An 18814-nucleotide genomic window follows, 5' to 3' on the forward strand; every position below is an offset into this window, starting at 1 on the left:
TATTAATTTGGTTCTTATTTGTTTTAATTAAATTTGATCATCAACCTTCTAAAAACAGTTGAATTTGATCAACTTTTTAGAAAGAGTGAATTGATGTTTTCTGATTTTGCTTTAATTAAATTCATTGGGAATTTACTCCATGCTAACTTTTTGAATTTTTATGAATTTTATTTCGATTTTTTTTTGAAAATTTGTATCATTTTTAAATTATTTGTTGACGTTTATAAGACAAATAGTGTCATGTCAACATTAATGTCACGGGTCTCAGTTCAAAGCCAGTGACCATCGCACACAATGTATCCTGTGGAGACCTATCATTGACATGGGGATCATTTGACCCACGAGAGCTGGCCCGATTCAAAGAGTTGTTGGATAAGCCTGTCCATCTGAAGCTTGGGTGGCCCAATGATGCTGAAATATAGGCTACCTTGGTAAATATGGGAACTAATCTTAGAAGATTGAGGGGAATAATATCTTGTAAGATTAGATTAGATTTGATATTGTAAATCTTGTAAATCTTTAAATTATAGGGATAGGTTAATCTCGTTCATCAATGTAACTTGATCTAGACCATCGATGTTGGGGGAGCTCAATTATAAATAGAGAGCCTCCTCCTCACTTGTAATTCTTTTCATTCATTCATTGTATTTGTATTCTTTGAGAGAAAGTAATACAATTGAGAATATTTACTCAAACACATCTCGTGCATAATTTTTTGTGGTTTTTTGTTCTATTGTGCCTTTTTTTGGCCGGAGTTTCTTCCGCTATATAAAATAGTACCTTGGAGGAATTCTTTGTGAATCCTCAATTGTTTGGTGGTTAGGATGACTTAGACGTGTTTGCATCGAAAGGATCGCCTAAGGCCGTACGGATTGCGAGACTAAAGTTCTAGCCCCGTAAGAAATGGTATCAAATCTAGTGTTATGAAGGCACCATTGAGATGTCGAAAGAAGTTGTCGATTAGACTAAGTCATTGGAGACCCATTGGTTGAGAAAACCAATCCTTATGAAGGATAAGATATTAGCTGTAGAAGAACAAGTGGACAAACTTGAGGAGTCTATGAAGGACATAAAAGAGCCACTCGATGTGGTCGAGGATCACATACACGACTTGAGGGAGCAGTCCAAAGACTTTGTGATCATGTCTCTCAATTCCAATGTGGATAAGGTAAACGAGTTGTTAAATTCATATAGGAATAAGCTGACAAAGAGGAATGATGCTCTTGAGGTCATGGTGATGGCTTTAAAGAAGGAAATAATGGCCACGATAAAGGCTTTGAACACAAATAGAGGAACTCGAGGTAGAGCTTGCCTTGTGTCGAGCAACCGTGGGGAATGGAGTGTTAAGTACAACACTCAATTACGATGATGTCCCGAAGCTGAAAGAGTTTGCGGGGACAAGGTTTGCATGTGATATGGACAATTTCTTATAGAGGATGGAGCACTACTTCCATGCCAAAGGAATCATGGAGGATGTGAGTAAGGTAAATATTTCTTACTGATTTTCACTATTATGGTGGCGAGGCAGGTCCACAGATAAAAGGGATTGTGAGATTGGGACGTAGGAAGAGTTCTAACATTAGTTGAAGAGGCAGTTTTGCCTAGAACTTGCCAAGAAGGAAGCTCAGGCAAAGTTGTGATGGCTTATGCAATGAGACACATTTGGGAAGTATGTTCGAGAGTTCAACAAACTCATGCTCTGAATTTCATATGTGACCAAGAAAGATGCCTTGCTTGTTTTCAAGAATGTATTAAAACCGTGGGTCAAACATGAATTGGAGCAAGGTGTCCAAGACCTGTCGAAAGCCATGACGGTAGCGGAGTCCATGGTTAAGCTTAGTCTATGGAAAGACAAGCTTGAGTCTTCCAAGTCTGAGGAAAGGGGTGTATGTGAAAGGAATCATGATGGAAATGATGGCAATGACAACAACAATGATAGTGGTAACGGGAAACCACGATTTAGGAAGAAGAAACCCAAAAAAAAGAGGGGCAAGATTCTTTGCAAAAGTCCATATATGTTGAAGAAATGTCCGAAGAAATCTGTGTTTTCTAAGAAGGACAAGCTAGAAAGTAAGGTCGTCAGACTTGGTTTAAGCATAATGGGTGTCGAAGCCAAGGAGGCCAAAAGTAATAAGAAGCCAATAGAGCGTTTTTTGTGTCATAGTCCGCATAAGTTGCGGAAATGTCCCAAGAAATCTGCCATCGAAGGGGATGATGTGTCAAACAAAGTGCCCAAGAAGCTTGGTTCGAGTAAGGGAAAATCAAAGCCAAGAGGGCAAAGAAGAGCAAGGAGAAACAAGTAAAGTGCTTTTTGTGTCGTGGTCTGCATAAGTTGTGGAACTATCCAAAGCAATCCATGGTCAAGGAAAAGACAACGACGGAGCTTGTTGAGTTATCGGAGGGGCATCCACCTAAGGAAGATGTGAGTTTGGCATCAGACTTAGGGGAAAAAACGGTAATGCAAACATTGAATCTAGGACCAATGAGACTCAATTCAAAAAAAGCGACAGAGTTGGCCTAGTTGTCGGCGAGGCTTCCACCCATGGAAGAGGTGAGTTGTGCATCAGGCTTAAAGGAAGAATTAGCGATGCAAACTTTGAAGCTAGGATCAATGAGGCTCACTTTTTTTGACACATCGAAGGAGCTACCACCTTTGGGTAAGGTGGGTTGTGCATCAAACTTTAGGAAGGTGGTGATGCAAGTTGGATAGTTGAACCAAGTAAATGCGACGAGTAAGGTACATTCCAAACACTTTGATAGTGTTTTGCATTCTAACTTGTTGGTTTGGAAAGAATGTAAGGGCCCTTTCAAAGTTCTTAAGTAATGAGGCCAACGGACTGTGAGCATGTTGAAGCCAAGTTGTAAGACTCAAGAGGATTCCAATAAAAGCAAGTCAGAATGTGGGCAAGTGAAAGCCATGACTTCTTGCCAACAAGATGTACCAATGAGTGGGACGATTCGATTTAAGAGGCGAAAAAAGTCAAAGCCAAAGTTCTAAAAGAAGGGACAACCTGATAATGAGACGAGTCGAGGAAAAGCTAAGGCATTGTGACGAGATTGAGGCAAGTTAAATCAATGCCATTTTGAAGGCACAACGAGGACGTTGTAAGAATAGATGGGGAAGAATTTCATAGGCCGCAGTTCAAAGCCCGTGACCATCGTACACAATGATCCCATAGAGGTATATCATTGACATGAGGATCATTTGACCCACAAGAGTTGGCTCGATTCAAAGAGTTGTTGGAGAAGCCTATTTATTTGAAGCTTGGGTGGCCCAATGATGCTGATGTAGAAAGATAGGCTACCTTGGAAAATATGGGAACTAATCTTAAAAGATTGAGGGGAATCATATCTTATAAGATTAGATTAGATTAGATATTGTAAATCTTTTAAATCTTGTACATCCCTTTATTATAGGGATAGGCTAATCTCGTTCGTCGATGTAACTTGATTCAAACCGTCGATTTTGGGGGAGCTCAGCTATAAATAGAGTCTCCCCCTCACTTGTAATTATTTTATTCATCCATTGTATTTGTATTCTTTGAGAGAAAGTAATACAATTGAGAGCATTTACTCAAACACCTCTCGTGCATATTTTTCTATAGTTTTTTGTTCTTTTATGCCTTCCTTCTTTTGACTAGAGTTGCTTCTGCTATATAAATTGGTGCATTAGAGGAACTCTTTATGAATCCTCAATTGTTTGGTGGTTAGGCTGACTTAGGCGTGTTTGCATCGAAAAGGTCACCTAAGACCGCATAGATTACGAGACTAAAGTTCTAACCCCGTGACACTAAAACCCTGTTTGGTTCAATGTAATGGCATATATGTCATTACAACTCAATTCTGTGGGGCCACCACAAACCATTGTTTGGTTCAGTGGAATGCCTATTACAAGTGTTGTTGTTTAGCTCTCTATTCTCACTAATCACTGAATAGAGGTAGAATACCATTCTTTGCCCCAACCTCTAAATTGCCCATTCAAAGCATGGTTGGAATGTTGAAAGATTACTTTTTCACTTTTGCCCTAATTTTTTTATCATCGTTCTTTATGCACTTTCAACTACAATCTCCACATTAATTCCCTTCTCCATTTCCAAATTCCTAAAACACCATTGTCCCTCACCAACTTCTTCAATCTTTTCCTCATAGTAATCGATATCGTAGAAATTTTTTAATTAGGGGAAAAATATTCAACAAGAAAAAAAAATCTAGACTCAATTGAAGAACACCAAATCATAGAATTGCTAATCAATCTCTGAGTATTAATTCAGGTTTCCTGAACCGGAAACAAGTAATTTTCAAAAGAGCTTGTGCAACACAAGTAACCCTAAAATTGATGATTGTTTTTATTTTTGCTTATGCAAATTAGTATGCCGAATCACGAGTTTATTTCCCTATTTTAGGATTAATATTTTCCTCAAATGTAATAGGTTTTTCATTTTATCTTTTAAGTGCTATAATCTATTGGTTTTTGGGTTTTTTCCTTTTCATGTAAGGTGTTTTGATAATTGTTTTTTCTCTTAAAAATGAAAGATTGATGGTGTTGTTGTGTTCACTTTTTCATTGGTTCATATTTATGCATTTTTGTGGGGTTAAAAGAAAAATAGAAACGGTTCATTGTGTGATGGTTCTTAAGAGCCTATTGCATTTGAACTGAGTTACGAAGATTTGAGATTAATGGTAGTGATGGTACTTAGGATGCTACTGTATTTGAACTAAGTTTTGAAGATTTGTGATTAATGGTTCATTGCGTGATGCTACTTACTACTTAGATTATGACCGAGTTATGAAGATTTGAGATTAATGGTTTCATTGCGTGATGGTTGTTAGGATGCTATCGCATTTGAACTGAGTTACTAACTACAAATCAACTTTAGGATAAACTTTGCACTTGTCTTGGTTGTTGTCAGCATGGAATCTGAGTTAATACTGCACAATGGCGGTTGCCACTATAAGAAAGTAAGATGGAAAGTCTAAGCACCTACTAGTGTTATTGCTTGGAAATGCAACTATTCTAACTGCTCCATGAGAGGGAACGTTCACTTCGGTGTCCCGCTAGCTATTGGGTGATTCGGACCAGTTCATTACTACATACACTTTCGGAACTCACACTGTGAAACATACATTCTGTAAGTTTTTTTGCAATAACTTCATTCTATACACCACGGTCGAACCTTGATGGTATTGCTGTGACACTCGCATGTTTAGACCCTGGAACGCTTTCCCATGTCGAGATTCAAAATTTTAATGGCAAGAATTGGGAAAACTTCTATAATCAGAGTGGCATTGCTTTACAATCCAAAATTCATTCCACCAAATAGCTCTCATTTCAGGTTTATCAATGGCTTTCATAAAAGAAGATTGGCATTGATTTGATTGTCTTTTGAAAATAAAGTCGTCTAGCTTCTATTTTACATCCACTATTTATTGGGGCTTCATGGAACTAGATGCTATATGTATATGGTACCTACGTGTCTGTATGAATGTATATGTGATTTCTAACTTTTGATCCCAAATTGGTTGCCATGAAACATTTTAAAGTAATTTAGTTATCTTTAAATATCATTTTAAAACAATTATAGTTTTGTTTAAGGCATTATTATTTGCTAAATAAAGAGTCAATTTTGTTGAATGAAATTTGATAAATAAATGAATTTCATGTTTTTATTTGCAAAGATATTTGTAATTTCTATTTTGTGCTTTGCAAAATTCTTAATATGTATTGTTTATCTTTTTTGGTAATGTGTTATTGCTTCCTCTTCTTATTTGGCTTGCTTGATTGTTTCTTCCACCCACAATTGAGCTATTTATTTATTCACTAAATCACTATAAGTTCTTTTGCAATTAAATTTTTGATTTTGTTTTACTTTTATTGAGATTCGTATTGAAGAAATGTGACCCTTTACTATGATTTGAAGATATGTAACACTTTAATATCTTGCAGAATGACTAAATCTACTCTTAATAGTACAAAGTGAGAGGCATAAAAGAATTGTTCTTGTAGTAATGATTTGAAGATATGTAACTTTTGTTAATGTATGAACATTATATTTGGATGTAAAATATAATTCTCAAGTTATCTATTACTTCTAATCTTTTACTTTTTAGTTTAGAAGATAATTAAATTATTTGTTTCATGAATGATACTTTAACACATTAAATATGCATTGTAGTTTAAAAATAATAAAGTAGGTTATATATTATTTTTATAATATTATATATTATGATTTTTATTAATTCATATTTTATTAATGATTATATTAAGAATGCTATTAAATTATATATTATTTTATTAAATTTTATTTAATAATAATTATATTAAAATATGATTAAATTATTTTTATTAAATTATATTTAATAATAATATTATTAAAATTTAATAACAATAACAAGAAAAATAATCATCTATCTAAAAAATTATGTTAAGGGTACTTTAGTCATTTAAGTCTTTTTCCTTATGTTATTACAACATTTATTTCATTCAACCAAACACAAGAATACTATTACAGATCTATTTCATTCCATTGAACCAAACAATTGAGTTATTAATTACAACTCTATTCTATTACAGCCATATTTCGTTCACTCCAACCAAACGTGGTGTAAGTATACATGGATTGCCATGCATGTTGCCAAACCAACATCATTAAAAAAAATTAATGTTTTAGTCGTATTTCTATTAAAAAAATGAGTTGACTTTTTTTTGAAAGATTAATAATCAAATTTAAATTAAAAAATAACAAGGGTAAAATTAACAAAAGATACAAACATTAATGATTAAATTTAACATTATGCTTAATTCTTATATATCTTATATACAATATTTAAAACCAAAGGCTCTATTAAAAAGAAAATTGTGATATGTGGACATCTAAAATTTTGAATTGTCCCAACTTAAAATTCTCGAATATGTCATTTGAATAAATTAGATGAAAAATATAAAAATACATTTGTAATGAATATAAAACTAATATCATTATTAAGGGGGTTTTTACCTAAATAATATTTAAAAAAATTACTAAAATGGCATGTTCTAAAAATTATGTACCAAAATTGTATATTCAAAGGGGTGGAAAGTGGTGTATAGGCGTCACCACCCTGGTATTCTGATAGAATTTGTATGAAAACAAAATAAATAAATAAGTAAATAAATGGTGGAGGCAGCTTAATAGGCGACACACTGGGTCAAATACGGGTCAAATACGGTAAAAATTAGACCCAAGACCTGACCCGCTGTCATAGATGGAACAGCACATTGGGTTACGCCTAAGGAAGAGGCGGCACCCAGTGGTCACGACATCGGCATAGGCAGCACCCAGGTCACGCCTCTGGCAGAGGTAGCACCACCGGAAGAGAGAATTTTTGAAGAAAGAAAAGAAGAGAAGAAGAAGAAGGAGAAGGAGAAGGAGAGGGCAGGAAGGGAAGGGAAGGGAAAAAGAAAGAAAAAAGAAGAGAAGGAGAATAGAGAGAGGGAAGGAGAAAGAGAAGGAAAAAAATAAATACAAAAGGAAATGAGAGTTTGTTGTTTAGGGAAGATTAGGTATTTTTTTTGTTATAAATTAATATTAATTTGTTTTTGTTGTTATTATTGTTGATTTAATTCAGATTTAATTTTTAATTTTATTTTTGTAAGGTATTATTTGGTTAAAAGAGCTATTAAGGTATGTTTGTATTTATTTTATATTTTCATTCATTCATAATTTATTTTAATGTTTATTGAAGTAAAAATCCTATTTATGTTATGTACAAAGAATGTTTTATTTTTATGTAATTTATTTGTTATATGTGTTTTAGGTTGATTAGATTTATTTTTATGAATTTTATTTGGCATGTTATTTTGATTGTTTTAATATTATTTTGATTATTTTTATGTAGGTAAAAGAGAGACCATTGATATGGAATTTGGAATTTATGAGATAAATTAGGAATTAGTTTATATGCTCTAATTTTTTAAGATTTTATAATTGAGAATAAGAGTTTATGATTTTAAATTTTATTTTATGTTTTTTATAAATATTATAAATGAAATTTCTTTTAAAGTTCTATGCAAAAAAATATATATTTTTGACAATAATTAAGTTGGCATGTTATTATATATATATATATTATATTTTAAACCAATACATTTTACTTATTATCATTTTAAAATAATAATAAAATATTTGTATTTATTATGTATCGTTTATGTTATGTTTTTGTTATATTTTTTATTGGCATGTTACTTTTGTTATTTTAATATAATTTTTTTGTTTTTATGTAGGTAAAAGATTAAACCATTAAGATGGAATTTGTGAATGAGACCATTGAGTTGGAGTTTGAGTTGGAATTTATAAGATATATTTATTTTGTTAATGTAGTATAGCAAAAAAATATGATGTGGACAAAACTGTTTGGTATTTTTTGTAATTAAAAGCAATATATAAAATTTAGGTATTTTGATAAATATTTAAAATCCATCAAACTTTGAAATTAATAACCGAAATTTGTTTTAAAATTGCGTGTATCGTAATGGGTTCATTGATTAAGAACAATGGTCACATATCAAACACAGTTAATAATATGGTAATATATTGTTATTTGTTAATCACAAGTTCCCTTAAAAAAATATCTACGTAATTTACGGAAATAAATTATGTTATTATAACTATTTTCTGTAATTTAATATTGTCAGGGCCCATATTGTGCATTAAGGGGTTAGGTGAATGGTTTAGGATATTCCCCGGATGAACGACTGATGCCATACTTGGAGTTAGCTGGATTCGGGTCAGCAGCATTGATTCAGACGTTTGATTTTCGGTACGATTTAATATCCGCATTTGGTCGAGCGTTGGCGCTCGAAGACCCACACTTTTCATTTGCCGTGTGGGGAGTGCACTGTCACCCTGGAGGATTTTGCATTGCAACTTGGGCTCCCAATCGACGAGAGTGCCGTAACGAGCGTAAGTATAATAGCTGAGCCGACTGCCCTTTGTTATAGCCTACTAGAAGTCTCACCTGTCAATGTTGAGTCCAAAATTACGGGTTTGAGATTTTCATGGCTGAAAGCCAATTTTGAACATTTATCAATTAATGCCACTGAACAGGAGGTGATGTGTGCAGCTCGAGCGTACATTATGCATATTATAGAGGGTGTACTGATACCGGATGCGAACAACAACAAGGTTCATTTGATGTATTTACCCCTATTAGCTGATTGGTAGAATGTTCGTTTGTATAGTTGGGGTTTCGTAGTTCTGGCTATGTTGTATCGTGAGCTTTTTCGGACAACAAAGCCTGATACCGTAGACATAGGCTGATGCCTTGTATTGCTGCAGTCATGGGCTCTTTATCGGATGTCATTCTTGGCATCGGTTAAGCACCAACCATACGTATTTCCACTAGTGAACAGGTGCTAAAATTTAACTTGTTATTAATTGACATTTTTTTTCTAATGATATTATTCTAACGATACTATTCTAACATGTAATTTGTTTTCGTGGATGGAGTTTTTATCCGGGTATTGGGAGGTCGTACACTGTCCCGATATATCGTTTGATGATTGAACAACATGCCAGGGAAGGGGTAAGCTATTCTAATATTCGTGACATGTAATTACTTTGTATATTTTACTCGAACCGTGTTAAATTTAAACCATGTTATTAATCGTGCAGTTTATTTTGATGTCGTATTGGAGACCAGAAATTGCAGCTGTTATACCCTCGTCTGCCCACATTCATTCTCACATGTGGTGCATTAATGCACCAATTATCAATTTCCAGACAGTCGAGTGGTATAACGGGGATCAAGTACTCCAGCTATTTAGTTGCATCTAGTATATCCCGGATCCGCCAATGCAGTTGGGGAAGATTCACGGGATCAACAAGAGAGGAAAACATGGAAATAATTGGGGGGTTGTACACCAGAAATATATTGCACTGTGGGATAATCGGATGGCGCTGAAACTCAGATATATATTTCTTCCGATTTACAACCATCGTTAGAGTACATACAATGGTACTCTAGTACAGGAAAACTATATTTACTTGGTAGGCAATCGAATGTAGTCCCCCTACACATGCATTGACTTGGGGCATACGAGCCAATGCCCGATATAGAGGCCAAGCTAGAGCCAGAGCCCCAGCCCCAGCCGCAGTTGGAGCCCGAGCCCGAGCGGTCGTATACACATTCTGCTGATAGTTCTTATCATCCGGAGTTGCGGGTCAATGACTATTTCTCGAGCGTATCATTTCGGGTTTGATATCTTTAATCTAGTACCACCGCAGTACAACACTCCTCTCGACTCGTATCCACTGCATTACTCCACTCTTCTAGGGTCGTATCCACCGCAATACAGCACTCCTCCTAGCTTAAGTTCATTGATGGCGTTTGGGACATATGATTTTTCTTCCATGTTTCAAACATCCCCACCTACGACTGAAGAGGATGTTGATTGCCGTGATCACCCACAACATGAATGTCGACCCCCGCAGAAATATACCCCTAAGACCACACCATCAAACCATCAATTTTAGGAGTTTCTTGTAATTTAAATATTACAAAGTTTGTACTTTTTTATTCTAAAAAAATATAAATCAAGAAAAAGACAATCTTTGTATTTATTTAATTAGATTAATTGCAACATTAAAACTTGGAACAAACTTTTTGGTCATAAATTAGATTAATTGTAACATTTCAACATTAAAACACTAAAACTTGGAACAAATTTTGTAATATAAATTAAATACATTACAACATTAAAAATTGGAACAAACTTTGTAATATAAATTTTGTTATATAAATTAAATACATTGCAACATTAAAATTTGGAACAAACTTTATAATATAAATTTTGTTATATAAATTAAATACATTACAACATTAAAAATTGGAACAAACTTTGTAATATAAATTAGGTACATTGGATTACACAATCTCAATTCCTACCCGATCGTGACTATTGTCCAATATGGTAGTTTCACTGCAGGCATTTACTTCGATTATGACTAGCTAATCTACATAATTCGTAACACTTACTGTCGGATGATACCAAAGATCTGTATTTGTTTATAAACTCTCCTGGCAGATGGGTAATACCCGGAGTAGCTATTTATGATACTATGCAATTTGTGCAACCAGATGTGCATACAATATGCATGGGATTGGTTGCTTCAATGGGATCTTTTCTCCTGGCTGGAGGAGTAATTACCAAACGTCTAGCATTCCCTCACGCTCGGCGCCAATGAGTTTCCATATGAAATATGAATTAGTAAGTAATAATAGCATGTCACTTCGAATTCGATATGAAATTTTTTTTGATTTTTTTTTCAAAATGTCCATTTCATTACGGATTCTGGATGATTGTGGATGACCTTTTGGATTCCTACACAACCTTTTGTCTGGGACAAGCTCGAAAGTCATCGGAGGCACCTCCCACGTAGATAGGTCAGGCAGGACGGGGAACTCATTCTCCCAGACAAGAAAATTGCACTCGAGGGTGTACACATCATCGACAAATTGTTCAACATTGAGCGAGACTTTAGCACACGTTGCCACGACATGCGCACATGGATAATGAAGTGTTTGAAACCTCCTGCAATCGCACCGTCTATTTCGGAGATCAACTTATAGGACCTAGGTGGTATATTAGGTCGATGATCGATGGTCTCCGTAACTCGAAACGTTTCAAGACGTTGTGAATATACTTCTACATTCATCAACCTCACCATCAGACGGTTTGCAACCATTGCATCCCTGACATCTTTGACAAACACGTGTCTCGCCTCCATCTGGTTGACTTGTTGCTGACCCATTCTTGGCATCAAGGTAGACAACCTGTAGAATGTAACCGAGAAGATAGATGAAATCAGAAGATGTCGTGTTTCAACAACACAGTGTTGATCCCCTCCACCAAGTTTGTGGTCATTTGACCATAACGAAAGCCCTCGTCAAAACTTTGAGCCCATTGCAACGGCTCTATGGTACCCAACCACTGTCGGAAAGGTGTGTTCATTTGACCCTCTATGCCACTCTCAAGTCGAGTCATTCTTTGGTGGAAAATGTGTGGTTTATGTATTAAGAAAAGATAAGTTACAGTATTTCCCTAAAACATTAAGGGCACGTTTGGTTCGCTGTAATGGAATAGAGGCGTAATAGAATAGAGACGTAATGGAATAGATGCGTAATGGAATAGAGGCGTAATAGGTAATTCTTTTGTTTGGTTGAATGGAATGGAATAGAGGCGTAATGGTATTCTTGTGTTTGGTTGAATGGAATAGAGGTGTAATAGCATAAGGAAAAAAACTAAAATGACTAGAATACCCTTAGTAGAATTTTTTTTAGGTAGATGATTATTGTTATTGTTATTAAATTTTAATAAGATTATTAATATAAATAATAAATAATTTAATCATATTTTAACATAATTATTATTAAATACAATTTAATAAAATATATAATTTAATAAAATTCTTAATATTAAATATTCTTATATGAATTTACTAAAATCATAATATATAATACTATAAAATATAATTTAAGATAATTATTATTAAATATAATTTTCTAAATATAATTTAATATTTTTGTAAATATTTTGTAAAAATAAATTTAGTGGCAGATTACTAGTGTTAAAAGTCAAATTAAGCCGCAAAGAAGAGTAATTTGTGTTAGTGAAAATTACATTTCTCTAAGATCCTATAAACTGTGGCAGCATATACTCATTAAAACATTTATAAATTTCAACTTTAAATATGAACTTATGGAAATCAAAGGCATTTATGCAGCAAGTATATTCTGCGAATCTAATATAAATTTGTTGCTTTATATTGAGCTTGTTAATTTTGAATAACTTTAACACTTCCACACTCCTCAAAGTTTTACAAAACCTATGGCATTCCATAAACCAACAGCATCTCTCTAATGCTTCAAACAAACAACATCAAGTAACCCATCCTGGAGCATGCGACGAACCAAAACCGTTTCCCGATCGCTTTTGTCATGAGTCATCATATTCTGGATCTGCTGTACAATCTGCCAACAAACTGAAAATTAGTACCATGGCAACAAATTCACCATAATCGATTCTTCCATCCTGTAGAAGTAGAAAATCAAAACTTAAATCATCGATCAAAGGATAAAAAAGAAGACCTATTCCAACTGATAAAAGAAGTGCAATGAGGATCAAGGACCTGCAAATGTACTTAGACATTGTACCTTGCTATTACCATTTACTCTCAACCATATAAGAGAATAACTATAAAAATCGATGAAGTAAATCAGCTAGCTCGAGAATATGACTTACATTATCTTGATCAACTTCTCTGATTATATCCTCGAGTAAAACATCTGTCATGTTATGCTCAGCACAAGCTTGTTGAAGCTCATCAACTGTAATATACCCACTTCCGTCCTTGTCAAAGTATCAGAATGCAGCAACGAGATGCTTCTCACGCTCTAGTTTATTAGGGTGAACTGTTGCCGCTATGAATTCTCCATAAACATTGAAACCTCAAATGAACCATAAACAGAAAAGACCCATTTTGTATTGCATTTTGTACTGCAATCTGCAAGTAAATGAATATATCAAATAATCATCATTATTTGATTTTCCAAAAAGCATATAACAAGCAAGCAACATAACATAACAAGCATATAACAAGCAAGCATATAACCGTGATTAGCTAAAGATCCTCGCTCGAGATCGATAGAGACTACTGCAGTAGATTACTCTCAGCACTCGGAACAATTAGCTAAAGATCCTCGCTCGAGATTGACAGATAAAAACACAATCAAAAGTTCAGAATCCCCTGACCAAAATCTACCATCAAGGAATCAGTTGAATCATAGCAAAACTCAAAATATATAACACCCTAAGCAACCAGAACAACTACCTAAACCCATGTTCTTCATACACATCTTCCTGCCATCAGAAACATTTAGCTACACCCAAGTCCCACAATAGAGATCCTCATCAAGGTGGCAAGTCAACCCACAAATAGTTCCTACATACAAATTCTGCCTAAGAACTGAAACACAAGCGAACTCTTAAAAGTAAGCAAGTCATAAATGAGATTAATAATTTCGATTCATTGTGCCAAAAATATGAAACTTTGACCACTCTCAAAATAAGCTATAGAATCTATGAGCATGGAACTGTCCTAATTCATCGCCTACCTTAAACCTTACCACTAAAAACCCAATCCTGAGACAAAATCATCAACAATTCTTGTCTTTATTTCCAAATACTTTACTTAGATAAGAATGCTTAATGACTATGTTAGCTGGACATCGATGCGCATCTGATACACATGTAATTCAAGAAAAACGAATCATCACATAACTTAACAAGCCCCAATACGAAGCATCAAACCATGAACCTCTCAAATTTAAAAAAATGAAAACGATAAAACCATCTCTCAAACCATGCATCATCATCAACCACAACTCAAAAATTAATTAACTAATACTTAAACATATTAAGAAAAGAGAAAAGAAAAAGAAAATTAAGCTCAAAACATGTTCTTAATATTAATAAGCTCACAGCTTCAAATCTCTTTTGAAAATGAGATTCAAAAATCCCAAAATAACATTTCAACTAAGGTTATTATAGTAAACGAACACTCAATTCCACCGAGGGGAAAAATAACAATTAGAAAACACTAATCAAAGCTAGATCTTTTACCATTAAAAATTTACTCTTCTTTAGTGGCAGAATCACCGCTCTTCTTGTTGAGCTTCCTTGCATACCTCTGGTTCCTCAAGAACTTGGAATCCATCTATAAATGTCCACAAGGAAAGAACCATTTTTATTTATTTTTAAATGAAGCTAAAAATTCGATTAGAAGATTAAAAAAGATACCCCTTTGGTGGAAGTGTGGCGGTGCCTCTTGGGTTTCTTGATGCCATTCTTGTGAGCCTTGTAAGATTGGTTGTGGGCAGTGTGGTTCTTTGACTTCACCATTTCTGTTCACCCCGAATTCAAATCCAAAAACACTAATAAAATGAACAAACAAACAAATGATCGGTTCTTTGAAAGAAAACCGATGAAAGTTAGAAGCAAAAACCTGAGGCTAAGAAGAAGATGCAGCTCTGACTAGGGCTTTGAAAGAATTGTGTTGTAAAAAATATTAGAGAGACAGAGGGAGAAAATATACAGAAACCCCAAGCTAGAAGGAAGAAACAGAAGACGGAAAGGGGAAGCGTCGATTGGGAGGGTAAAACAGGGTATAAAACTAAAGCAGGACCTAAACTGAGCAAAAGGAAGGGATTAGAAATCGGTGGATTTTGAGGATTAGGTCTATAATGTAATAGACCCGTATTAGTCAATACACTGAACCAAACAAAGAATTAAAGTGGAATTAAGTGGGGCCCACAGAATAAGGGTGTAATGGCTATGCCAATACACCCAACCAAACATGGTGTAAAACTTATATTGAAAAGATAAGGTTATTCTTTACCCATTCTCACAACTTGTCTCCGCCAGTCTGTATTCTTATGATCTCGATGGAAGTTAGTCGCGATGTGTCGGATGCAGTAAATGGATCTCCATGGCACACCGGATGCAGCACGTTCTTGTTGCCGTATTGAGCAACCAAAAAAGTAAGATCTGTGTATATTTTCCATATAGCTAGGTCCCATCTACTTGCACAAACGGCTTGCAGTGGGGAAATGCCCGCATACATGGGTCAAACATCCAGAACATCTGATGGAAAATTCTTTTTCCCGATTATAGTTGGTCATCCGGGTCGTAATAAGGTCGTGTCTGTAACTCAATGACAATCCCCGATATTTACTCTCGCATAGCGGCTATCCATCCCTAGAGCTTATTATACGATGCATCAAATCCTTGTACAATTGCTCCATTGCCATCTATTTAGCTATCCATGCCTTTCGGTATGATACTCGATACTGGAATCGTTCCTGCATTTCGGTAATCAGTACCGAAACTTTATGGTTGACCTGTCCTTCACCATTGGCACGATACACGTACAGATAGTTTTAGAATAAAGTTTTCGATGATCTTCTGTCATACGTATTGATGTGCATGTGTGAGGCCCAACAAATTTTCGTGTCTCCCACATCTACGAATTTTGAATAAATGCAGTTCGTACCCACCAATTGCAGCCTTCCACAGCCTTCCACCGACTTTCAACACTCCCCAATATATAATGTCGGTTTAGACACTGCGACTTTGTAGCCCATTGATATATTCATGCTATACCACTCTTCCTTACTTTCGAATCTCTGGCCTATGAACAACTTTTTAGGATCAGAATTTACGGCCAGCCGGTGAGCAGGTAGTATTTCAAGGTACTTCAAGAACTCAGCTACGTTCGCCGCGTCGAGGTCTATGAGCGCATGTGTGGCCCAGGATTATTGTGTATCACAATACGTTGAATCTGGTTCCCGACTGAAGAGTCGTTAATGTTTCCATTGTCATTCACGTCTTCATCGTCAATATCATCGGGGACCTCGTCCACATCAGGATCACTATCACTATCAACCTCTTGATCACAAGGATCACTACTATCGTGTCCATCATCACCAACCACATCAATATCGGGTGCAATATTAAGATTGATATCGATCCCGCGTATAGTCGATTCACTATCAACGTACGATATTGAAGCCACCATACACAGTTTTTGAGCTCCATGTTTTCATCATATGCAGTGAGATCTTCAGTTGACTCCGCACCAGCTAACTCAGCAAATAAGTGAATCAGTGCATTTTGGTCACTCTAATTCCTACAATAAAGAGCGATCATTGTCTCCACGTCTTCATTATCTACAAGTTCCATTTCGGTGAATTTGATGGGATCTGTCGAAACTAGAAACTTGTAGAAAAGTTTCGAAATCCTTCTCCCACAACGTCTAACAATTTTTTACGCTAATCCTTTCCTTTATGTCATCGAACGAGACATTTCTATTAAATCTCATTGCTATTTTTGCCGACATTCAAATATACATCCAACGGTTGTTGTCAAGATGATTCCATTGAAATAAACGCATACGAAAAACTGATTATCCATCTTCAATACTCAATTTGTTAAAAAATAAACAAAAATTTCTTAAAACAATTTCAAACAGCATAAAAATACTTACATAAAAACTTTAATGAATGGAAAGAGACAATTCCTAACAATATCAAATTTATTGTCATTTCTAACAATATCTATGACAAAAATATTTTCAGTATTTATCTATTTTTTCTGTTGTTATCACTAACTAACAATTACTTTATAATAGTTACTAACATAAAACTCTCAAATATATTAAAAAATTTAAAACATAACATTCACAATAAACAAAACATAAAAATAACACTAAACAAACTATATAATACTAACAAAATATTTTTTCTTATAATAATCTATTATATTTGAAAATAACAATAAAATAATAATACATTTTCTTTCTTCTCTTTTCTTTCTTTCTTCTATTCTCCCTCTCTTATTTTACTATTTTTTTTAAATTGATACTTTCAAATTGAGCAGGATGGGGGAGTGTGGAGGGGGGGAATGTTAGGTGTGCCGCCTATTAGATAGGGGTCACTGGTGCCGCCTATCAGATAGGTACCATACCCTCATACCCCTTCTGTATTTTTATACTGCGTATATACCAGAGAGGACTAAGTGGTGCCGCCTATCACTTTGGCACCACTACTAAAATATTATTATTTTTAACTAATTTTTGTCAGAATCCAGGGTGGTGCCACCTATGCACCACCCTCCACCCCTTTGAATGTACCATTTTGGTACATAATTTTTGGAACATGTCATTTTAATATTTTTTTAATATTATTTAGGTAAAAAGCCCCATTATTAAGTATACAAGAAAACAATTATATATAATATTAAGAATACTCTCGCACGATGTGCGAGACAATTTTAAAATAATTATGAATCTATTTTATATTTTAAATTAGGGTAAACTATAAAAATAGTCACTTTTGTTTGCCTCAGATTATATTTTAGTCACTTATGTTTAAAATGTTACATTTTAGACACTTACGTTATCATTTTGTTATGAAGTGGTCACTCTACCATTACCTTCCTAACGGCAGTTCTACGTGGCAGTCCAAATGAGTTTTAAATGTCAACTTGAATGTCTAGTTGTTGGGATGAAAATAGGGTTTTGATTAAAAAAATTAATCTGGACTGCCACATAGGATATTCAAGTTGGCATTTAAAACCCATTTGGACTGCCACGTAGGACCGCCGTTAGGGAGGTAACGACGCTTAACGGTAGAGTAACCACTTTGTAACAAAACGATAACATAAGCGACTAAAATATAACATTTCAAACATAAGTGACTAAAATGTAATCTGAGACAAACAAAAGTGACTATTTTTATAGTTTATCCATTAAATTAATATTTTCACTATTATATTTATATTTTCTTATACATGTTGATGATACATTTGATTAATGTATTGGAAATTGATTCCCGAGAAATAATATTCATTAGTTGAAATCTATGTTAAAATTTAAATTATATTAACAATTTAATAATATTCTCATAATATAATATATTAAAAAAACAGGTAAACAGAATAAATTAACATGTAATTATAGTTGTTTATTAGTCAACCGGGACACGATTAGATTCTAAAAATTTTCAAGTCCTAATCGAAATATATATTAATATATTAATAAAATATTAAAACACATATTTTATAATAAGAATGCATTGTGGTTATAACTTATCTATTCATAATTAACCTTTATCTTTGTATATGGTTAACAACAACAACAACTTCATTTTAGTGATCAAATGAAAAAATGTGACTAACTATGAAAAGTAAAAAAAAAAACTATTTTCATACATAATTAAA

The 18814-nt window shown here is 34.2% G+C and overlaps 1 protein-coding gene, 1 long non-coding RNA gene and 1 pseudogene across 2 annotated transcripts; 1 reads left to right on the forward strand and 2 right to left on the reverse strand.

Moving 5' to 3' along the window:
• Positions 1-4911: 4911 nt before the first annotated feature.
• Positions 4912-5321, forward strand: LOC105773764 (uncharacterized; annotated as a pseudogene).
• Positions 5322-13038: 7717 nt separating this feature from the next.
• On the reverse strand, positions 13039-13652 carry LOC128041650 (uncharacterized). Its single transcript, XR_008196571.1, has 2 exons — positions 13280-13652; positions 13039-13069 (listed from the first exon to the last, which is right to left on the reverse strand). It is a non-coding gene; the product is annotated as an uncharacterized LOC128041650 (long non-coding RNA).
• A 969-nt stretch (positions 13653-14621) lies between these two features.
• LOC105773765 (60S ribosomal protein L29-1) lies at positions 14622-15099 on the reverse strand. Its single transcript, XM_012595871.2, has 3 exons — positions 15042-15099; positions 14837-14940; positions 14622-14753 (listed from the first exon to the last, which is right to left on the reverse strand). The coding sequence occupies exons 2-3, from the start codon at positions 14936-14938 to the stop codon at positions 14670-14672; spliced, it is 186 nt and encodes a 61-aa protein (XP_012451325.1). The 5' UTR covers positions 14939-14940; positions 15042-15099; the 3' UTR covers positions 14622-14669.
• Positions 15100-18814: the final 3715 nt, after the last annotated feature.

The sequence above is a fragment of the Gossypium raimondii genome, chromosome 6, assembly GCF_025698545.1.
Source record: "Gossypium raimondii isolate GPD5lz chromosome 6, ASM2569854v1, whole genome shotgun sequence".
NCBI classification, from domain to species: Eukaryota; Viridiplantae; Streptophyta; class Magnoliopsida; order Malvales; family Malvaceae; genus Gossypium; species Gossypium raimondii.